General features: G+C 42.7%; 1 protein-coding gene across 1 annotated transcript; it reads right to left on the bottom strand.

Moving 5' to 3' along the window:
• Positions 1–12,569: 12,569 nt before the first annotated feature.
• On the bottom strand, positions 12,570–21,085 carry LOC103722763 (small ribosomal subunit protein eS1). Its single transcript, XM_008813437.4, has 7 exons — positions 20,979–21,085; positions 20,836–20,883; positions 20,635–20,740; positions 13,659–13,796; positions 13,394–13,579; positions 13,075–13,275; positions 12,570–12,922 (listed from the first exon to the last, which is right to left on the bottom strand). Exons 1-7 carry the CDS (start codon positions 20,987–20,989, stop codon positions 12,827–12,829), a joined length of 786 nt encoding a protein of 261 aa, XP_008811659.2. The 5' UTR covers positions 20,990–21,085; the 3' UTR covers positions 12,570–12,826.
• Positions 21,086–21,503: the final 418 nt, after the last annotated feature.

The following is a 21,503-nucleotide window of genomic DNA, read 5'->3' as shown; positions in this document are numbered from 1 at the left end:
TTTCAGAAATAATGTTGTATCTACATTTTCCCTAGAGAATTCATGTTCTAATAGGAATTTACTAAGTCTCTCATACCATGCTCTAGGTGCTTGTTTTAGTCCATAAAGTGCTTTGTTCAGTTTATACACATGATTAGGGTATTGATGATTTTCAAAACCAGGAGGTTGTTCTACATACACCTCCTCATTAATAAACCCATTTAGAAAAGCACTCTTTACATCCATTTGATATAGTTTGAAGTTCTTAGAGCATGCATATGCTAATAGAAGTCTAATTGCCTCAAGTCTAGCTACGGGAGCAAAGGTTTCATCAAAATCTATGCCTTCTTCTTGATTATAACCCTTTGCTACTAGTCTAGCCTTATTCCTTATAACAATTCCATTTTCATCTAGCTTATTTTTATATATCCATTTAGTACCTATAATTGGATATTCAGAAGGTCTCTCCACTAGATCCCAAACCTTGTTTCTAGTAAATTGATTTAGTTCTTCTTGCATTGCATTTATCCAATTTACATCATTTTCGGCTTCTTCTATATGTTTGGGCTCAAAGTGTGAAACAAAAGCTAGATGATTATTCAAATTCCTAAGGGATGCTCTAGTCCTAACCGGTTGTGATGGATCATCTAGAATTAGTTCCTTAGGATGCCCGTGAGCATACCTCCAAGCTTTAGCTAGCCCATGATCCACTATAGGCTCTTGGTTTGACGATTCTCCTTCAATCAACTTTTGATTATCATCTTGTAATCCCATCTCATCTATCTTTTCTTCAAGTATTTCAATATCATCATCAAAATTAACCTTCTTACTAGATGAGATGTCACTAGAGTCATCAAAAACAACATGTATAGATTCTTCTATAACTAGGGTTCTTTTATTAAAGATTCTATAGGCTTTACTAGTTGTAGAATAACCTAGGAATATTCCTTCATCAGATTTAGGATCAAATTTCCCTAGATTATCTTTTCCATTATTATGTACAAAACACCTACATCCAAAAACATGAAAATAGTTAACTTTTGGTTTTCTGTTCTTCCACAGTTCATAAGGTGTTTTCTTTATAATGGGTCTTAATAAAACTCTATTTAATATATGGCAAGAAGTATTAATGGCTTCTCCCCAAAAGTACTTAGGGAGGTTACTTTCACATAACATCGTTCTAGCCATTTCCTCTAGAGTTCTATTCTTCCTTTCCACAACTCCATTTTGTTGTGGTGTCCTAGGTGCAGAAAAATTATGGGTTATCCCCTTTTTACTACAAAATTCATCAAATAATTGATTTTCGAATTCGGTACCATGGTCACTTCTAATGGCTATGACTGAAGACTCTCTAGCATTTGTTACTTCCTTATGGAACTTTTTAAACATTGAAAATGCTTGGTCCTTATGTGCTAGAAACATGACCCATGTGTACCTAGAGTAATCATCTACTATGACTAGACCATATTTATTTCCACCTAGGCTTGTTGTTCTAGTTGGACCAAATAGGTCCATGTGTAATAATTCTAGAGGCCTAGAGGTAGAGACACATTTTATGGATTTAAAAGAGTTCCTAGATTGTTTGCCAAATTGACATGCTTCACATATTTTGTTCTTTTCAAATTTTAATTTTGGCAAACCTATCACGGAGTCTCTTTTAACTAATTTAGTTATTGTGTCCATGCTTGCATGACCTAACTTACGGTGCCATAACCAACTAGCATCCTTATCTTTAGTTTCATTTACAACTAGACATTGGTTATGTTTTGCAAGATCTTCTAGGTCTACAACATATACATTTCCACGTCTAATCCCTTTAAAAACTAAGCTATTATCATTAGGATTTGTTATAATACATAGTGATGGTTTAAACATAACATCATATCCTTTATCACATAATTGACTGATGCTTAACAAGTTATGCTTAAGACCATCAACATATCTAACATTATCTATAAAAGTAGAAGGGGTGATTTGAACTTTACCAATACCAATGATGTGACCTTGGTTGTTGTCTCCAAACGTCACAGCACCTCCCTTCTTAGCTTCAAGGGTGAAAAATTGGTCTTTATCACCCGTCATGTGCCTTGAGCAGCCACTATTCAAATACCAGCAATTTTTGTTGACCTTGGCTGCAAGACACTCCTACACAAGCAAATCATGTCATCTTAGGTACTCAAGTTTTCTTGGATCCTTCATGGTTAGTCAAGTTGGTTCCTTTTGGAACCCATACCCTTTTAATTTTTCTTTTAGTTTTACTTTTCCTAAAATTACATACATTTGCTTTATGGCCTACTGTACCACAACAAAAGCAGGTTATTTTCTTAGTTTTTGTTTCCCCAGCTTTAACAAAGAAGTTACTAAGAAGTTTTTGCTTATTCCTTGGTTTATATCCTAAACCGGCTTTATTAAACACTGCACGTTGACTATTTAGTATCATGTTTAATTTTTCAGAACTATAGGTAAATCTTTCAACTAAGGGTTTGTATTTGTTAAGTTCTTTAGTTAGTGTCTGATTTTCGGCTTTTAGATCATTAAGTTCTTTAGTAAGATCCTTATCTAAGGTTTGTTTATATTTTTTAAGTTCTGAAAATTCCTTAGTTAGTTTTTCATTTTCTTTAGTTAAGGTGTTGGTCTTTTGAGTTAAAAGTTGGTTGCTTGTTTTAAGTTCTATATTTTCTTTGGTGATTAAATCCTTATCCTTAACTAATTTATCGTATTTATGTAGGTATGATTGATTAGTTATTTTCAGTTCTTTATTCTTAAGATTTATAGCCTTATATTCTACCATTAATTCATTAAATGCATCATAAAGTTCATCAAAAGAAAAATCAGGATGCGTGTCGGAAGTTACCTCGTTTTCGTTGGCCATGAAACAGAAATTGGCCTTCTCTTCTTGTTCATCATCTGATGAGGAGAATGATGAGTCGGAGTCCGATAGGGTAGTGACAAGTGCCTTTTTCTTCTTGTACTTACTCCCCTTCTTCAGTAAGGGGCACTCCGCTCTTATGTGACCCGGCTTCTTACACTCGTAACAACCAATCCCCTCATTTTCCCTTTCCTTACCTTTGTCTTTGCGGTAGGAATTTGAGGGGCCTCTCCTTTGATGATAGGACTTCTTGTGGTTGATGAATTTCTTGAACTTGCGCACAAAAAGAGCCTCACCACCATCTTCCTCATCTTCTTCTTCTTCACTGCTGCTGCTGCAAGACAAGTCCTTGTTAGAAGATGTAGATTTAAGGGCTATTACCTTTTTCTTATGGGAGGACTCTTTCTCGTTGTGTTGTTTCATGGTGAGCTCGTGCGTCATGAGGGATCCAAGAAGCTCCTCAAGTGGTAGCTTGTTCAAGTCCTTGGCTTCTTGGATTGCTGTCACTTTAGCTTCCCACGACCTCGGTAGACACCGAAGGATTTTCCTGACAAGCTCACTGTTAGTATAGTTCTTGCCAAGGCTTTTTAGACCATTGACAATATCAGTAAACCTAGTGAACATGGATGTGATTGTTTCATTTGAATCCATTTTAAATAGTTCATATTTATGAACCAAGATGTTTATTTTGGATTCCTTGACTTGATTCGTGCCCTCATGGGTCACTTCAAGTCTGTCCCAAATTTCTTTTGCTGAATTACAAGTTGAAATCCTATTGAATTCATTACGGTCTAAGGCACAATAGAAGACATTCATTGCTTTAGAGTTTAATTGTGCCTTCCTCATGTCATGTTCATCCCAGTCCATTTCTAGTTTAGGTACCTTAACACCATCTACGTAAATGGATGGGATGTATGGCCCATTTACTACAATGGACCACATCTCATAGTCTTGGGCTTGGATGAATATTCTCATCCTAGCCTTCCAGTATGAGTAGTCAGATCCATTGAAGAAAGGGGATCTTTGGGTGGACTGACCCTCAATGTGAGAAGATCCAAATGGGGTTGTCATTTTGATCTTTTAACTCTTGAGTGGAAGAGTTTTTGGCTCTGATACCACTTGTTGCCCAGATAGACAACCCAAGAGGGGGGGTGAATTGGGTTTTTAAAATAATTTGGCTAATTAAAACTTTGTGGATGATTAATTAAAAACTATAGCAAGTTATTTAATTAAAGCCTAGTGCTGTGAGTAATGTGCGGGGAAGAAGATGAGAGACAATGCACTACAAACACAAAGTTTTATAGTGGTTCGGAGCTAACCCTTGCTCCTACGTCCACTCCCCAAGTCTCACTTGGGAATTTCACTATAACCCCCTTGGATTACAGCCGGTTGTTTTGCAAGCTCACAACCAAACTTGTTGTTTTACGAGCTCACAACGAACTCGGTCGGTTTTTCCAGGCTCACCGACTAGAACCAACCCCGATTGTTTTTCCGGGCTCACAATCAAACCCTTACACACGTTGGTTTTAACTTGGCTCACCAACCAACCTTAAACCCCTTGATCAATCCCCCGATTGAATCAAGTAAATACAAGAGATAGAAGAAAACAGAAAATAGCTTCTCAAAAAGCAGATTTAAAACAATATAATCGTAAAGGAGTTAGAAGCCCTCAAACGCTTTTAAGCTGGTGAAGAGGTATGGCTTCTGGAACTCCGGTCTCCTCTTGAAAGAGTGGTCGACTTGAATGCAGGAGGAGGAAGCTTTGATTGTTGGGAAGAAGTTGTTGGAGCAGTAAATGCAGATCTTCCCTTTTTCGTTTAAGAGCACTTGGAGAGCTTGAAAACTTGAATGCTTGGAGTGGAATATCTGTTCTCTGCCTTGCTACAGTCCTCTGTGGCTATTTAAGCCAACCCCCACGGAAACTAGCCGTTACTCTGCTTTTTCTGGCCGTTCTGCACACTCTGCGCAGCCTGACAATATGACCGTTGGTGGGTTGGAGTCGACTCGCGCGATCAGGAGTCGACTCGGCTGTAGCAGGAGTCGACTCACGCTTTTCCGGAGTCGACTCGGCAACTGTTCCAAATTTGAATTAAAGTTGCCGTCTTGACTGGGAGTCGACTCGTCTTGACCTGGAGTCGACTAGCCAACTTCTGGAGCTGACCTGGCAATTTTGGAGTCGGCTCATCCACTGAAGTCCGTGGATCCAATTTTGAATTTTGTCCACTCGAGTCGACTCGACTGTCCTGGGAGTCGACTCGAATCTCAGAGCCCGAACTCCTGATTCTCTGTCTTTTGGCTCATCCAGTCTTAGAGTCGACTCGAACTTCCTTGGAGTCGACTCGGCTCTCAGTTTCCGAAAGTTGGTCTTCTGCCTTTTGACGTGAAGCTTGTCTCGGAGTCGACTCGAGCTGTCTGTGAGTCGACTCGAATCTCAGAGGCAGTAACATGGTCTTCTGTCTGTTGATGGTCGCTCAGTCTCGGAGTCGACTCGCGTACTGCGGGAGTCGACTCGAATCTCAGAGTCTGAAAATCGTTCTCTGACTTTTTCCTTGTGTTCCTCTGAGAGTCGACTCTTACCTTCTTTGGAGTCGACCTGCCAACCATCGGAGTCGACTCGCGTTCCACTGGAGTCGACTCGAATCTCAGATCCGAAAACTGCTCTCTGACTTTTCTTTGTGTTTCTCTTGGAGTCGACTCTTACTACCCTGGAGTCGACTCGTTGAACATTGGAGTCGACTCGCGCACTTCGGGAGTCGACTCGTTGACAGTTTCTGAGTTGAAGCTTTCTGTCCTTCTGTCTGTTCTCAGTCGGAGTCGACTCGTACTGATCTGGAGTCGACTCGAGCTCGTGCCAGTGAACTTGATACGCTTGGAGTCGACTCGTGATACTCGAGAGTCGACTCGAGTCTCAGACTTTGGTTCAGCAGACTTCTTACCTTATCCAAAATACTATGAACCAAATCTAGAGACACTTGGACAGGATTTTCACTGAAACACTCAATTGAATTCATTAGTAATCACAAGATATACTCAAATGCTTTGAGCTCATCAAAATCAAATGGGGTTTTAATCAATCACTCCACAGATTGGTCTAAGGTGGCCACTTCACGAAGGACAAGTTCTTTCCTAAGCTCATCATTTAGGCCTTGTCGAAACCGGCTCAACATCATACGTTCATCTTCAGCTACATTACTTCGCATCATAAATTCATCAAATTGAGCGATGTAATCAGTAGCCGTGCGGCTACCTTGTCTTAAATTGTTCCATCGATCTAGGAGGTCAGCTTGATAACTTAATGGAAGGTATTTTTCTTTTAATTTTTCTTTCATTTCTACCCAATCCGTAATAGCAGGTTGATGTCTCCGGGCTAACAGTTGTTCAGTGTTTTGCCAAAACAACTTAGCTCGACCAAGGAGTTTTATTCTAGCGAATCGGACCTTTTTTTCCTCCGACAGATTGTACCACTCAAAAAAGTGGTCCATTTCGCGTAACCAATTGGAGAAGACCTTCGGATCAAGACGACCATCAAAAGTGGAGGCTTCAACCCTAATGCCTCGCATTACATCTTCATCAGGGTCACGAGGTTCTCTGGGTTCTACAGTATGTCGGTGACCTCTATCAACATGAGGAATGGGACCAGGTCCTCTAGGACGAGGGAAGGCATGATGGTGACCTGGAACAGACCTATTATCAAAGTTGTCCTGCTGAACCGAGCCTTGTTGTTCTAGGATTTGTTCTAGGGTGTCGTCCTCATCAAGACCCGGTAAATGGGGAGTACTAGCTCTTTGGGATTCAATAACCCTTTGAAGTGAAACCTCAATTGAATCGAGTCGGGCATTAACCTGGGTGGACATTGTGGTTAAGTCATGAATTTGAGCATTGTTTGCTTGGACTTGGGCATTGGTATTTTGGACTTGAGTATTAGTTTTTTGAACTTGGGCATTAGTGTTTTGGACTTGAGCATTAGTGTCTTGGATAGCTTTTAATAGAACTTCGATTTTGGAATCCATGTCTAGGTGAGACTCAGAATAAGATGCGACACGATCACTACGTAGATGCATAAAATGAATGCAATATGTATGTTCCTACCAATTATAAAGGTTCCTAAGTAGACCTAATGCATGAAAGTAATTCGTAATTGCAAAGTTTATGCCCAATATAAGCTTAAACTATTCCCTAGTAAATAAATATTGCAAACTGAAAATTACTATGAAGCGCAGGCCAACAAGTAGTGCAGTCAAGTAGTACTAAGTTTTCGGACTATGCAAGGTGTCACGGAGCCGCGTACGTCTCTCCGATTTGATCTAGCTCCACAGTTAATATTAAAAAAAAAGTGCTACTACTAGGGTTTCTGTTTGTCTTGTGAACATGTGTGATCGCGTGTATTTTTAGATTTGTGGAACGTATTGCCATGCACAATTAAGAAAATTAATGCCAGATTAAATGAGTAAATTGAATCCGCAGGAAAGGGGAAAACAGAGCTGACCTGGTCGAGAGAGAGACTTGTGCACGCGGAAGACGATCAGGCTGAAACAGGATCAGTAGGGTGGTCTGCGGAGCTAAAGCTGATGCAGGACAGAAACTCTATGACAGCTCCCTTGAAGGTGGTCAGGGCAGCTGATGGCGGCTGCGGTCGGGACGGCTTGTGACAGGGACTGTCGGAGATGACAGTGGTAACCGACGGCGGCAATTTCAAGCGGCGGTGCGGCGACGACTAGCAGCGGCGAGCGGCGGCAAGGAAGAGCAGGGGCGGCGCGCGGCGCAGTGGTGCAGCAGCAGGCGTGGCAGCGGCGGTGGGAACGAGCGGGGGCACTGACAGCAGTGGAAGGCAGTGATTGGCGGTGGTGGGAGGGGCGTGGTAAATGGTGGTGGACACGGACGGGACGGTGAGTGTCCGGCGGAATAGCAATAACTGCGGCAGAGGGGAGAGGCGGAAGATGCGGTGGTGCGGAAAGAATTGGCGGCGGCGGCGGTGACGGTGGGCAGAAGTGTTGACGGCGGAGAAGGGGCAGCGTGGGGCGACGGAAAACAGTGGTCGGAGGAAAAACCCAAGCAGAGAGATAGTCGGGAAAAATAAAGAGGGAAAGAAGAAGCCCCCCCCCCCCCCCCCCCCCCCCCCCGCGCACGTGCGTGACTGACACGTCACGTGCGGCAACTCAAATTTTTTTTTTTTTGTTAAATGACTCAAGTGGAGTCGGGTTATCGGGTTAACAGACCCAACCCACTAAGACAGTCTGATCCGCAATATATTTTTTTTTTGAAATGATTCGGGTTAATGGATGATGGGTTAACGGGCTAACGGGTGTAGACCTTACCCGCACTGTAGATCATCTTCTCCCTTCGACGAATCTGACGGTTCACGCCTGATTTCGCAGCGGTGGTTGCGGGGAGGCATTGTGCCGGTGGAGCGAGGCGGCGTCGAGTGGGGCGGCGGCGTCCTTCTCCTGGATCCGGCCACGGATGGTGGCAGCAAGATGCGGCCGAAGCTTCCGGGGAGCCACAGCGGCGACCGATGGCGAATCGGCGGCGCAGCGAAACGGCTGCGGTGGTTGATGCTTGCACAGTGACGGTTGGAGGAGAAAACGATGAGGAGGCCTGCTTATTTGCCTCCCGGGCCGCTTTGGGGGTATCCGGCGACGGAGTTTTCCTTCTCTGTGTGAGATCCGAGAGAGAGGGAAGGGAAGGGAAGGGAGACAGCGGCGGAGGCAGCGGCGGTGGGGAACGAAGGCGGCGACGGCGTCTTGCGAGGGAGTCCGGTGGACTGGCGCCGGGTAGAAATCGACCGACGGAAGGGCTTTGCCCCTTTTCTCTTCACGGTGTGTGAGATGATGGAGAGGGAAGAGAACAAAGAAGAAAGGGAACGACCCTTCTTCTTTGGAGTGCGTGCCGTGCGACGATCCTCCGTGCGTTCCGGCGTTTGCGGTGCAAATGCTCTAGCAAAATGCAGATGAGGGAAAGGCCGAAAAGGAATCGACGGGGGTCCGTCCATAAACTGAATCCCTTGACTTCAACAACAGAGGCAAAGTCAGCCCTGCTCTGATACCAAAGCTGATGCAGGACGGATGTAAGGGGTGGAAGGCAGCGTGAAAGAGGAGAAGAAGAGGAGAAGAAGAAGAAAAGAGAAGAGGAGGAGGAAGAAGAAGAAGGCTAATTTTCTTGCATTAATTCATTGAAGCATGCCCTATATATATATAGGGCCACAAAATAACAAATAAGTCCCAACGAAGAAAACAATTCAAAAGAGGTCCTCAAAAGACTATATGCAAATTACTCCTACCCACATAAAATAAATAAATAATAAAAATAACATCAATCAATCCAGCCACAACGAAAGTGGCTGGACCGTCCTCCTGCGACAACCATGATCCCGCAAAATAATCAGTCCAGTACTCGTGTCCACACTACCACTTGTAGTCAATAATCCTTTCAAACATTATATGTCCCTTTTTCACTCTTTCCATTGGTGGTGCCTGGGAGAAGGTTGGGAGAGAGGGAGGAAGAGGGCTGAGGGTAGGCGGCGACGAGGGAGATGGGGATGCTTGAACATCGCACTCCCACAGGATATAGCCTAAGGTGGTGTTGGGTTGACACAGAGCTGTATCCAAATAGGCTGTCCGACCCATGAATCCAGCAGGCAAGCCTCAAATATCTTATCCCACTAGGTTAACCAAACATGTCCTTAGAGATTATGAAAAATGTGTTATGTTGTCTCTAATAAGATTTTAGTCAGTCAATAATTTCTTCTAGCATCAAAAACTAGAAAATTGCATCTTTAGTAGATAATGTTTGTTCTTCGATAATGGAAGACCAAAATGAGAGGCCAAGGAATGGATGATTAAATCTTGCAATCTTAAATAAACATCAGAATTTGACAAGATAAATTAAAATTAATTTACTAAAAAATTAAATTTAAGTTTACTAGAAAAGGTTAAATTAAAATGTTCCTAGGTACTTTGGAATCTCAGTAGTACTTAAGTCGGATGCCCTGTTAGTGTGGTTAGGGCAGAAGCCGACATAGGAGGTAGCCATGCCATTACCTAGGGTGTGGAGGTCTTACGACGCCCATCCCAACGTCCTAGTGCAGCCCATCGAAATCTCACCCTGCCAGCCTGATCATGCACCCTTAGTAGATTCCTAATTCTTAAATATTCCAAAAGCATCCATGGGTAGATTCCTAATTTTGGAATGTTCCAATTTGGATCACTTATCTGACATTTGTGAATTATTCATTTGACTGGCTAATATGCATGCAATCCTCTTGCCAAAGTAACAAAGATGTGATCTTTTTGAGTTTAAATTGCACAAAAGAGCTCTTTTCTTGTTGGCTTTTCTTCTTCACTCAAATCGCAGCTACCATGTCATTCGCTTCCCAGTCCACTAGTATCACAGGTAAAGTTTGAAATCTTCCCATCAGTGAAGCATGTTGTAATCAAGTTTTTGAGGACCTTACCTTTGTTGCGCACTACCAACATCATGTCTTCGTTTAATGATCTCTTCATATATTTCCCAATTTATCTCCTATCCCCTTTGTTGATCTCCAAATGAAATGTGTTTAATGACACTACACACACCTCCAACACCATCTCCAACATCTGCGATGGGGTAGGAAGACAATGAGAACAAGGGGAGACACTGAAATTTCATCATGGTGGCGCTACCGGCATCGAAAAGAAGAGAGGGATCTCACCAAGTAGAAGTGGGAGAAGGCGATGCGATGAAGGCACTTTTGCTGCGGCTACATTGAGAGAGGAAGATGTTGAGAAGAGAGGGAGCGGGCAGCATTTCATCATGATGGTGCTGTTGTTAGCGATGACTAGAGAAAAAGAAGGGAAAAGAGGAGGCAATCAAATGAACAATTTAGAAGAGGCGAAGGAGACAATAAGAGAAGACGGAAGAGAAGAGAGGATGAGATGAGGAGCTCAGCTTGTAAAGGCCGCAGACCAAGAACCCTAAGCACCTCAATAATACCTCATTCGATCATTACATTGGATTGACTTTGGAATTAAGTGAACAAGTCACTTGATCCGGGTTCACCCACTAGACTATAAATGGAATATGTATATAGAATCCAGCCGGGCTCGGGCTAGCCTGTATAAAACGGGAGCTTGGCTTGTTTTAACATATTCAGTCCCGAATCTGGTAAGTCTATAGTTCAAGCCCAGGCCCGTTCAAAATGCTTTAGGCTTCAACGGTAGAGTTGCACAGCTTCATCAGCAAAAACCAAAACCAAACTAGGGTTCAAATGCAAAGAGTTGCAATCATCACCAGTAGCAAACACCCAAATCGCCTAGGGCGAGGCATCGTACTTCAAACCAGGGTCAATCAAGTTGTCTCATCAGAAACTCCCCCTGAACTCTTGGAAATGGTGGAGAGATCAGAGGAAAGGAAGGCTCAACCCGTCATGGAAAAAACCCAACCCATTCATTTAGGGACCGCAGACGAACCCAAGAGGTTAGGGTAGGAACCACTTTGACTCTCGAAGAACGAACAAGCCTGATTGACCTTTTGAAAGAATACAAGGATGTCTTTGCATGGTCCTACGATGATATGCCTGGACTCAGCACAGACATAGTTCAGCATAAAATCCCTTTGTATCCTGATGCCAAGCCAGTCAAGCATAGCACAGAAAGTGACATTATGCTGCTCATACAAAAGCATTTGCTTCAAACCTTGAATCAAAAATCTAACTACCAAACCAACCCTTCAATAGCCACTTGAATACAACTTTGGCTGATGCCACACCAAATCAAGCAAGAACGGAAGAAGAATTTGGCAATGTCTGGCAATATATTCATGGCTTATCTACAGTGATACTATGCATCAAAGCCAAAACCTGCGTTTCGCTAGGAGGGTGAAAAAAATCAATCAAACCTCAAAGCAGACACGGCCAGTCATATTGGTTTGATTTGAACTGTTTAGTTATGGTTTTAAAATCTTTCAAATAAAAAATCTCTTGATTTTGGTATGAATTTGCAAAAAACCAATTCAAAGGAAAGTGCCCCCCCTAAATATATACTCCTCAACTTAATCTTAACTTTTTTTTCTCTATTCTACTTTTGCCTGTTCACCTTTTCCTTTTCTAATCACTTCTCCATTGGCTCTTTATTTCTTCAACCACTCACCAGCATCCTTACCGGCTGACCATAAGCCAAACCTCGAGCCCTAACCCCCCGCCCCCACTTTTCACCCTTCACCTCTTCTTCCACGAGAGCCAAAACTAGTTGAATCCTCACCACCCTCATCACCAAAATGAAACATACCTTTTGTTTTCACCCCTTACCTCTTTCTCCTCTAACTAGAATCAATTCACATCAAAAACTATTCCAATCTTCTTCATCTAGCTTGGAGCTTGCAGACTTGGAGTTTGCAGACTTGGTGGTGCCTTAGCTACAAGAGAGAGTCCTTCAATATTTTAACAATTTTCTTAACAATCTCCTCAAAATTGGATGTGCTCTAAACCATACATCCAAAAATGCCTAATTTTTGAACAATTTCCAATCCATAATCTTGGCCTGTAAGATGAACCAAAAACAAATTCTAGTTCCATTTCATTTGGTTTTAATAATCTTGGCCTGTAAAGTAACAGATTTAAATCTGTTTGGTCACAATTCTATACCCTAAATCAACCAGACTCAACCCCACCGTTTCCCAAAGCCTCAAAATGCATACCTCTGTGTACGCTAATCAAATTGTATATAGACAGCACAACCAAACAAAACAATTACAAAATTGGCATAACATAAAATCAGGTAAAATCTAAATTCAGGAGTCAGAATTAAATAAGCATATCACATTGTACTGCTCCAAATTAAGATAAGCCGTCACCAATCAACTCAACAGAATATGTAAAAAGCAACCTCTATCAAAAACTAATATCAAAACTGCTGCAAGTCCACACCGCCCACAGTACCTATGGATGGTATTTATCGTCTAAAAAGCAGTACCATTACTAAATGAAAACACTGGCGCCACATTCTTTTAGGCACCAACAACTTCTGGTTCACCTTCCATCTGGACATCATCTGCAGGCCTGTCGATCTTAACACCCACATCCTCCTTGTAGTCTCCATGAACCTGCAACGGCCAATAGTCAAAAGAATTGGACAATTAAGGACACATTCTACTCAATGTAATGATCCAAATCACATGGCATGTGACGTTATCCATTCAACAATTGCAGTGGCACGGACAGAGCGGTTGCAGTGAGAGAATAATAATGAAAGTACCTCCATGAGCTTCCCCAAATCAAATTTTGGGGCCTTCAATATCTTCACCTTCCGGATAAACACATTCTGAAGCGGGTAAATGCTTGTTGTTGCTTTCTCAATCTCCTTGCCAATGACCTCAGGTATAAATTTCTGTACCAGGTCCTTGAGATCACAGGATGCAGCTTGATTGACCATAATCTCCCTCATCTTGCGGCGTATCTGAATATAACATAAAACAGAATAAACTATTACTCTTTTCTTAAGGTAAAACGTATAGTTACTCCATAAAAATATTGATACATAAATAATTAGGGTTGCAACTCAAAATGTTATTTACCTGTCGGATCTGGCTAGTTTGGGCATAGCAAGTGCGCTTGACCTGATTTGGACGTCTCTTGGTGAAGCCAATGCAGAACATCCGCAAAGTGTAATTATCAGTGGTCTTCACATCAACATGTGCCTCAATAAGAGTCTGCCACTTCCGCACTAACGACCTAAGCTTGTCAGTCGTAAAATTCATGCCCTGCAAAGGAAAATTAAGATGGAGATGAATAACAAAAATATTACAGTTGTGAAGTTACCACCAAATATGTGGCACATACCCAGAAGTTTGTGAGGACATTTTTCCCTTGAACGTCCTCTGCACGAAGCCGGATCTTTCTGTAAGCCTGATCTTCATCATTCTGAAGGTCAGCTAAAGAAACTTCAAAAACTCTGTGCTTCAGACCCTCCGAAGCAATCTGAAGATAACAGGGGGGCAAAACAGTTTAGATGAGTGACCAACTGTAAAATTAACATTAATACATATCATGACTTCTGGGGAATCATGAGAACAAAATTACCACAGATTTGCATCACAAAATTAACATTAATACATATCATGACTGAATTGCACAGTGATGCTGGTTTATCTCAAGTACGGGGATAAAGAAGTCACAGTCTGCTTAACATTAAAGGATATGAGCAATTATGATACCTATTAGGCTAATCCAAGAGGGTCTTTCTCTGAGGTCGCTAATTGGCTAGATCAAATGAGATTCAAATCAAGCCTGAGCACAGCCAGACAAATCAGATAGTGCTGACTCCTCAATGTGTGGCAAGACTATACACACATCGCACCCCCACCCCCCCCCCCCCCCCAACCCCCCACGTGCCAAACCAAAACAAAAACCTCTCCTATCCAAGCTTTTTAACTCATCTTACTACACAACCAAACCATCCAACTTTGCACCTTGTTCTTATATGGCTGAACCACATTTCATGCAAAATTAAATCTTGATACAGGACCTAGTCTCATGCCAAAGTTAACTAGAACTAAGTACAAGTGAAAGAGCAGTGAAGAAAGGAGATGCAAAAGCTCATACAAAAGCATCAAACTAAGATAAACTTGATTTGGAGAAATATAAAATCTCACTTATTTGGCAGTCAGTTTTTTATTAACTTTTCTAACCAGTGCCATTGTAACTCTCAAACCAATAATTCACAGATTTCAACAAAACAAAACTATAACCAATGTTTGCTGTGCCAAAACCAGGGACCGGATTACTTGTCGGCTTCACTTAAAAATCGTCAGCTTCACTTAAAAAAATGGCAAATTAAAAAAAAGCCCCTTCGGGACCCCTATTATGAACGAAACAAAAGAACCGGAGTAGAGCCCCTCCTCTGTGCGGCTCCGCATAGCTCGCCGGCCTCCGCCAGCCCTCCGCCGCTGACCCCGCGGCCCTCTCTCTTCCTTCCTCTCCCTCTCCTTCCCTCCCCCGCTCGCTCTCTCTCTCTTTTCCTCTCTTTCCTTCTCCTTCTCTCCCTCCATTAACTTTTATTTCATTTCAATCGCTGGAACCATCCCAATCCACCACCGATACAACTTAGTACACCCCAAGCTGCCCGGTTCAAGACAGTTCCATTGACCATGACTACAACGGTATTTTAATTAAGCTCATTTGCCATAAAATCTGAGGGTGAGCCTTGCACAATGGTAAGATTACTCCATTGTGACCAAAAAGTCATAGCTTCAAAACGTAGAAACAAACTCAGGGGCAAGGTCTGCTGAACCGACCTGTACCGGTCGGTTCAGCCCGTACCGGACTGGTACCGACTGGCACCGGTCCGGTACAGAGGTGGAAATCGGTTCCGACCTAATTAAAATTGGGTCAGAACCGATCGGTTTGAGCATCGAACCGGTGCGAACCGGCTCGGTTCGCACCGGTACATGTTCGAACCGGTGCGAACCGAGCCGGTTCGCACAGGTTCGGTGCTAGATTTCAAAGTGCCTCTGGCTGGCCAGAGGCACTTTCAAAGTGCCACTTTGTGCGGCACTTTCAAATGAAAGTGCCGGTGCGGCACTTCGAAAGTGCCACGCTGTGGCTCACAGTGGCACTTTTCAAAGTATCACAGTGCCTCAACAGTTGGCTATAAAAGCCGACCGAATGCTAAAGCCAAATCCATCAGCTTAGATGAAGGAAAGGCAGAGAGAAAGGAGGAGGAAAAGAAGAGAAAGGCAAAGACAAAGGCATGAAAAAAAATTAGAAGAGTCGGAGAGCGTCGTTTTTCTTGAAGAAAAATCCAGCAAAAACTAAATAAGGTAAAATTTCTTTTCCCTACATTGTTTTTTTAATATTTCATTTAAATTGCTTAAAAAAATTAAGTCAAAAATTACCAAAAAATAGGAAATGATTCAATGATTCCATTTCGACTTAAATTTTTTATATATTGTCGATATATGGACGATGTTAATGGTGACATTAACTTTTGTTTTTACAGAATTTATATAATTTATAATTTAATTAAAAAATTAAAAATTAATTTTTAATTACAAAAAAATAGAAATTGAAAAAAAAATAATGTGGTCGTAGGAATGGAGCCATCAAGGAGAGGGCAACCCCAAGAGCGTAATATTGGCTGGGAGCATGGAAAGATGCTCGGTGAACGGCACCAGTTTCAGTGCAATTATTGCCACAAGTGCTTCAAAGAAGGAGTAACCAGGTTAAAGCAGCACTTAGCCGGTAATTCTCGTGAGATATCTGCATGCTCGGAGTGCCCACCGAGCACCCATCAGCTGATGAGGAAAAACCTCGCTGAGATCAAAGCAACCAAGAAGAGGGCTGCCAAGCAGAAAGCGGAGGTGGAACGCCAAGCTGCAGAAGCACCTTCCTATCACTTGATGGAGTCACAGGAGGTCGAGGGTCCAGATGAGGAGGAGGCACAGATCCAGGCTGCCATGCGGGCGAGTCTGAATGATCGGTGGCAGCAGGAGGAGGTGGCGAGGCATCGGACTCGATTTGGGCCCTCGTTTTTCGAGTCGGGCGCCGGTTCTGCTGGAAGCAGACAAGATCCAGAGTTTAAAAGGACAACCTCAGTCAGGAAGGGCGAGGGCAGAGGACGTAGCCGGATTGCATCTATCCTAGGTGGTTTTGGTGGCCAAAAGAAGTCTTCCGAAGGAATTCCACTAGGTGCGTCAATCCATGATGTATATCCGCATGCCTTCCTAAAGAGAGATTCGAAGCAGCACAGGGTAGACACAATGTGGAAGAAGGAGAAGAAGAAGGATATGTGGCGAGCTATTGGATCCTAGTTCCACTTCAGCCACATTCCAGCGAATGCTGCAGACAATACATACTACAAGTCTGCCATCAGACCATACAGTCTGCCGGTCCCGGTGTCGATCCTCCAGGCCCAAAGAACATCTATGGTGAGCTTCTTGACAACAATAAAGAGGAGCTAGAGAATTGGATTAGCTCATATAAGAGCAAGTGGCCCACATATGGGCTCACTCTGATGTGTGATGGTTGAACCGGTCCGACAAAGCTGGCCATCATCAACTTTCTAACATACTGTGATACGAAGACCTTCTTCCACAAGTCAGTTGATGCTTCGGATAAGGTGCACAACGCCTTATACATCCTTAGACTTATGAAGAAGGTGATTGATCAGATTGGAGAGGAGAATATCGTGCAGATCATCACTGATAACGGACCGTAATATAAGTTGGCCGGGCAGGTCTTGATGGAGCGACGACCACAAATTTTCTGGACCCCATGTGCTGCACATTGCATCGACCTCATCCTGATGGATATTGGAAAGATCCGTAGGGTGCAACATACGGTGGAGATAGCCTAACGCATCATCAGGTATATTTATAGCCATACTTGGGTTCTTTCATTAATGAGAAAGTATGCAGGGGAAGAAATTCTTAGACCAGGAGTCACACGGTTTGCTACGAATTACATTGCACTTGATAGCCTTATCGAGAAGAAAGGAGCCCTACGTCAGATGTTTGTCAGTCCCGAGTGGCAAGAAAGTAGATATGCCCAGGCCGGTATTGAAGGAAGCAGAATGGAAGACTTGGTAAACAGGTAGTCATTCTGGCAGCAGGCCAATGCGATAGTCAAGGCTATAAAACCATTATATGAAGTGCTGCGGGCCGTGGATAGAGAGAGGTACCTCTAGATGGGCTTTTTGTATCACATGATGAAGAAGGCAAAGGCTCAGATCATGGAGGCAGATGTAGCCCATGCCCAGGAGTACATCGACATCATTGAGCAGCGGTGGGGAGCCCAAATGGATAGAAAATTGCATCTAGCAGATAAGCGATAATATTGATAATTATACTGATTGATATATTTGTATAATTATACTAAGATGGTGCCATCTATGTGCAGCATACTATCTGAATCCCCGGTTTCAGTACGAGAGTGGAATTGGTATAGATGATGAACTTCATGCTCTGCGTAATGTTATTTATAAGATGAAGCCTGATCCAGAAGTCGCCGCGTCATGTATAGAAAAGGTAACTATGATTTAGTAACATATGTAAATATATCGGATCTTATATTATTGACATACTACAACAAACTTCTTTCCACAGACCAAATTATTTAAAGAGGGCAGCCATAGCTTTGGACAGCGACCAGCTGTCGTGAGCAAGGCAACTATGAATCCAGGTACAATACAAATCTGCAAGACACCTCTGCATCTGAATTATCTTCAACTATGAGGCCATCATATATGTAAAATGTAATTATCTTCAATATTTTTGCAGCTGAATGGTGGATTCATTTTGGCAGATCCGCAAAAAATCTTAAGCAGATAGCTATCCGGATCCTCTCCCCAAACGGTCTCCTCGAGTGGCTGTGAGCGCAACTGGTCCACCTTTGGTCTCATCCACAGCAAACAGAGGAACCGTTTGACACAAAAGCGCCTCAACGACCTAGTTTATGTGCACTACAATCTGCGGTTGAGGCTAAAATGCATTCAGAAGGAAGTGGAGCTCAAGTATGCAGATCCCATCTATAGGACTTTTATAGATGATGATGATGATAATTCTATGCTCGACTGGCTTGCGGCCCAGCAGCAGGAGCTCGAGCTTGATGAGCCAGGATCGCCTCGACGACCAGCCAGCATCATAGCCACCGAGGCTATGGTCGATCCACAGCAATGGGCTGAGCGCAACATTCCACGCACTCCTACAGCTGATATGACGTGGCTAGAGGAAATCCAGTCACCGCATGACTGGTACGATGCTCCTGTTCAAAGAGATGATCCTCTCATGCGAGGACGAGGACGCTCTAGTACCCAGTCAACTCGATCAGGAAGGTGTCAATCCCAGCAAAGAAGAAAAGAAAAGGAAAGGACCCCAATGGAGAATGTCGAGGAGGAGACTTGGACCAGCAGCGATGAAGGTTCTGGTGGTGATGGATCTACTAGCCATGGAGGAAGTGGAGAACAGTATAGTACTACTTATGAGACACAGCTGGAGGAAGATTTTCAATACACCGGTGAGTCAGTTTACGCATGCTACACAAGATACGGACCTCGGTAGGCCGCCTGATATAGGCCGGTCGGATACCATTGCATATCGAAGAAGAGCTCCTCGAGGTCGTTCAAGAGTCCAGGATGCAGCTGCAGATGACCTCCCATGTGGAGTCGGATCCATTGATGTATCAAGTTCCGAGTCTTTCTATTATCCGCGGCCTCAGCCAGCCTATGGATATGGTGCATCGGAGTCATCTTCCGGTGGCTACTACCCTGCGTAGCCCGAAGGATCTTACGGGTCGGATTTTGGTGCCGGCATATTCGAATGGGCCCCTTATCAAGACACCTCTCAGAGCCAAAGCTTCAGCGAGAGATCCAAGAGTTCTTATGACCCGACGCGCATTCCTCGAGGATTGAGCATATAAGACTACAATGCCGCTTGGTTAGACGAATGGGTTGATCTGCCTCCATATTATGCTGATGATCCAGATATTGACGAGAAGCATCGCCACTCGATCCGATTTTAGATATCCAAGAATGCTTTAAATGTATGTAATTAATTGTATCTTAATTTGAAAATATTTTATGTTCTTCATCTCATTATTTGAATCATTTGGAAGTAATAAGTTGCATCATCTACTTTTAACCTTAAACCTAAACATAAAAACATCAAAAAAATATCCAAAAGTGAAAGAACTCCAAAAAAAAATAACGATGGGGTCAAAACCAGGCCGAATGTGCTCTATCGGTACGGTATCGGTTCAGCTCGGTTCGGCACCCGTACCGTACCGATACCGGAGCCAACCGGTACGTCGATACGATCGGTACCGCGAACCTTGCTCAGAGGTAAGGCTATGTACATCATACCCTCCCCAAACTCCGCAATGGTGAAGCCTTATGCACTAAACAACCCATTTTTAACCATAAAATCTGCAGGCTTAAACAAATGCAATTAATAGATCACAGGTTTCAAGCAGATTAGTTGAGTGAGCATGCAAGCAACATCAACTATAAATATCCATATGCAAAAAGTGGATCATATCCAAATAAAGCATTTACACAATCACAATAGCCCTTAAGATGTCTTGTCATTGGAGCCATTCATTTGAACATCTTTATTCTACATGTTCATCTAGTGTGAAAAATTGCCTTCACTTAAATTTGCGTGAGTGTGAGTTAGCTGATGATTTGCAAGGAAAAAAAAGTGTCATGATTACAGCCTACACGAGGATATGCAGGCCCTACCATAATCAATATTATATGCCAGAAGCTTAGAAAATGGAACGATAACTTATCTTCCTAGGAAATTTATCAAAACGACATTTTCCAAGCATAGAAATGAAGAGGCCATTCTGGTATTAATTAACCCACCATAATAAAATCACAAGTACAAAGCTTTTATGAAATTATAGACAAATTCAAAGAAATAATGAAGAAAAATAATTGTAACAAAGTTAAATGCAAACAAAAAGAAGCTGCATGGGGAAGAATATCTAAAGGCTCAATCATCTAACCAACAGTGTGCAAAAGGTAAAGCAAACTTCAGAACAAAACTTTTGTCAAATAATAATAATATACACCAGTTTCAATCTAGACTGAATTTGTTATAAAGCGAATGATTGCAAAATAATTTATTTTAGACATCTTCGACGCTCGACGCATAACAAACACAATAAACACAATGACTTTAATCCCATAAACAATCTACAAAATCTGTTGAACTACATAACCTAAACAGATCTAGTGGAAGAATATTTTACAGTACTAATAAGAACATAGAAGAAAAAAAGAAGAAGATTAACAGCAACAATAATAGGAATAACAAACCTTGGTACCCTGGGTCCTTGAGACGAGGGTTTTCCCGATGTTCCTCACGTTAAAGACTGATGGTGCCTTAATGTCGTACCAGTCCTTCTTCGAGAAGGGATCCACACTGCAACAGATCGAGCAAATCAAAACCATAACAGAGAGACTGAAAAAGATAGATAGCAAGAGAAGAAAAAGGAGGTAGATTTGATGTTAGCGTACGCCTTCTTCTTTCCTCCCTTCTTCCCCTTGGAGATCCTCTTGTTCTTGCTGAAAGGATCGAAAACGGAGAAGAAAATGTGAGAGATTGAAACGGAGACAGAAGAAAAATTGCGGAAAATTTGCGGAAAGGATGAGATCCTCACCCGACCGCCATGGTGCTGCTTGCGGTGTCACTGCCGCTGCCGCTGACGCTGCTAGAGAGGATTTGGGCGCCGGGCACAGAGAGAGAGAGAGAGAGGTTGAAACCCTTACCCTATTGCCCGACTCTTTATAGCGCGGCTCCGGGATCCATTCGGATGATCCGACGGACCTGATCCATTGCACATTGATCTAACAGCCATCGTTGAGCCTCCATTGAACGAGCCGGGCCCATGTTGGGGGAGTTCCAGCCCGAGACTAGTATCGCACATTGGGCCTGGGCCAGGACCAGAACTAGCTTGTAAAAAGTTCCCCAGTTTTTGCTAAAATCTCCTCAGTCCTCATAAAAATATCTGAGGTTTTTTTATCAAACATTAGAATTCATATATCTTTTTCCTCATGTATGACGAATAATTTCTTCACTATAATCATGTTAGTTGTAATGAAACAAGCATATGAAATAGTGTTATATATTCATGACAATAATGATGGATATATGTAAGTAATGCATTATCATTTGGACTTTTACT

The sequence above is a fragment of the Phoenix dactylifera genome, chromosome 15, assembly GCF_051530095.1.
Source record: "Phoenix dactylifera cultivar Ajwa chromosome 15, Ajwa_hap1_PhDact_Kaust_v1.1, whole genome shotgun sequence".
Taxonomy (NCBI): Eukaryota; Viridiplantae; Streptophyta; class Magnoliopsida; order Arecales; family Arecaceae; genus Phoenix; species Phoenix dactylifera.
This window is presented reverse-complemented; position numbering and strand designations above follow the sequence as displayed.

Excerpts from the sequence above, each read along its gene's own strand:
- LOC103722763 (XM_008813437.4), bottom strand. Across the intron at positions 20,741-20,835 it reads AAGGGAGGAAAGAAGAAGGC|TGTGGATCCCTTCTCGAAGA; the intron begins GTACGCTAACAT and ends GATCTGTTGCAG. Across the intron at positions 13,276-13,393 it reads AAACTAGCCAGATCCGACAG|ATACGCCGCAAGATGAGGGA; the intron begins GTAAATAACATT and ends TGTTATATTCAG.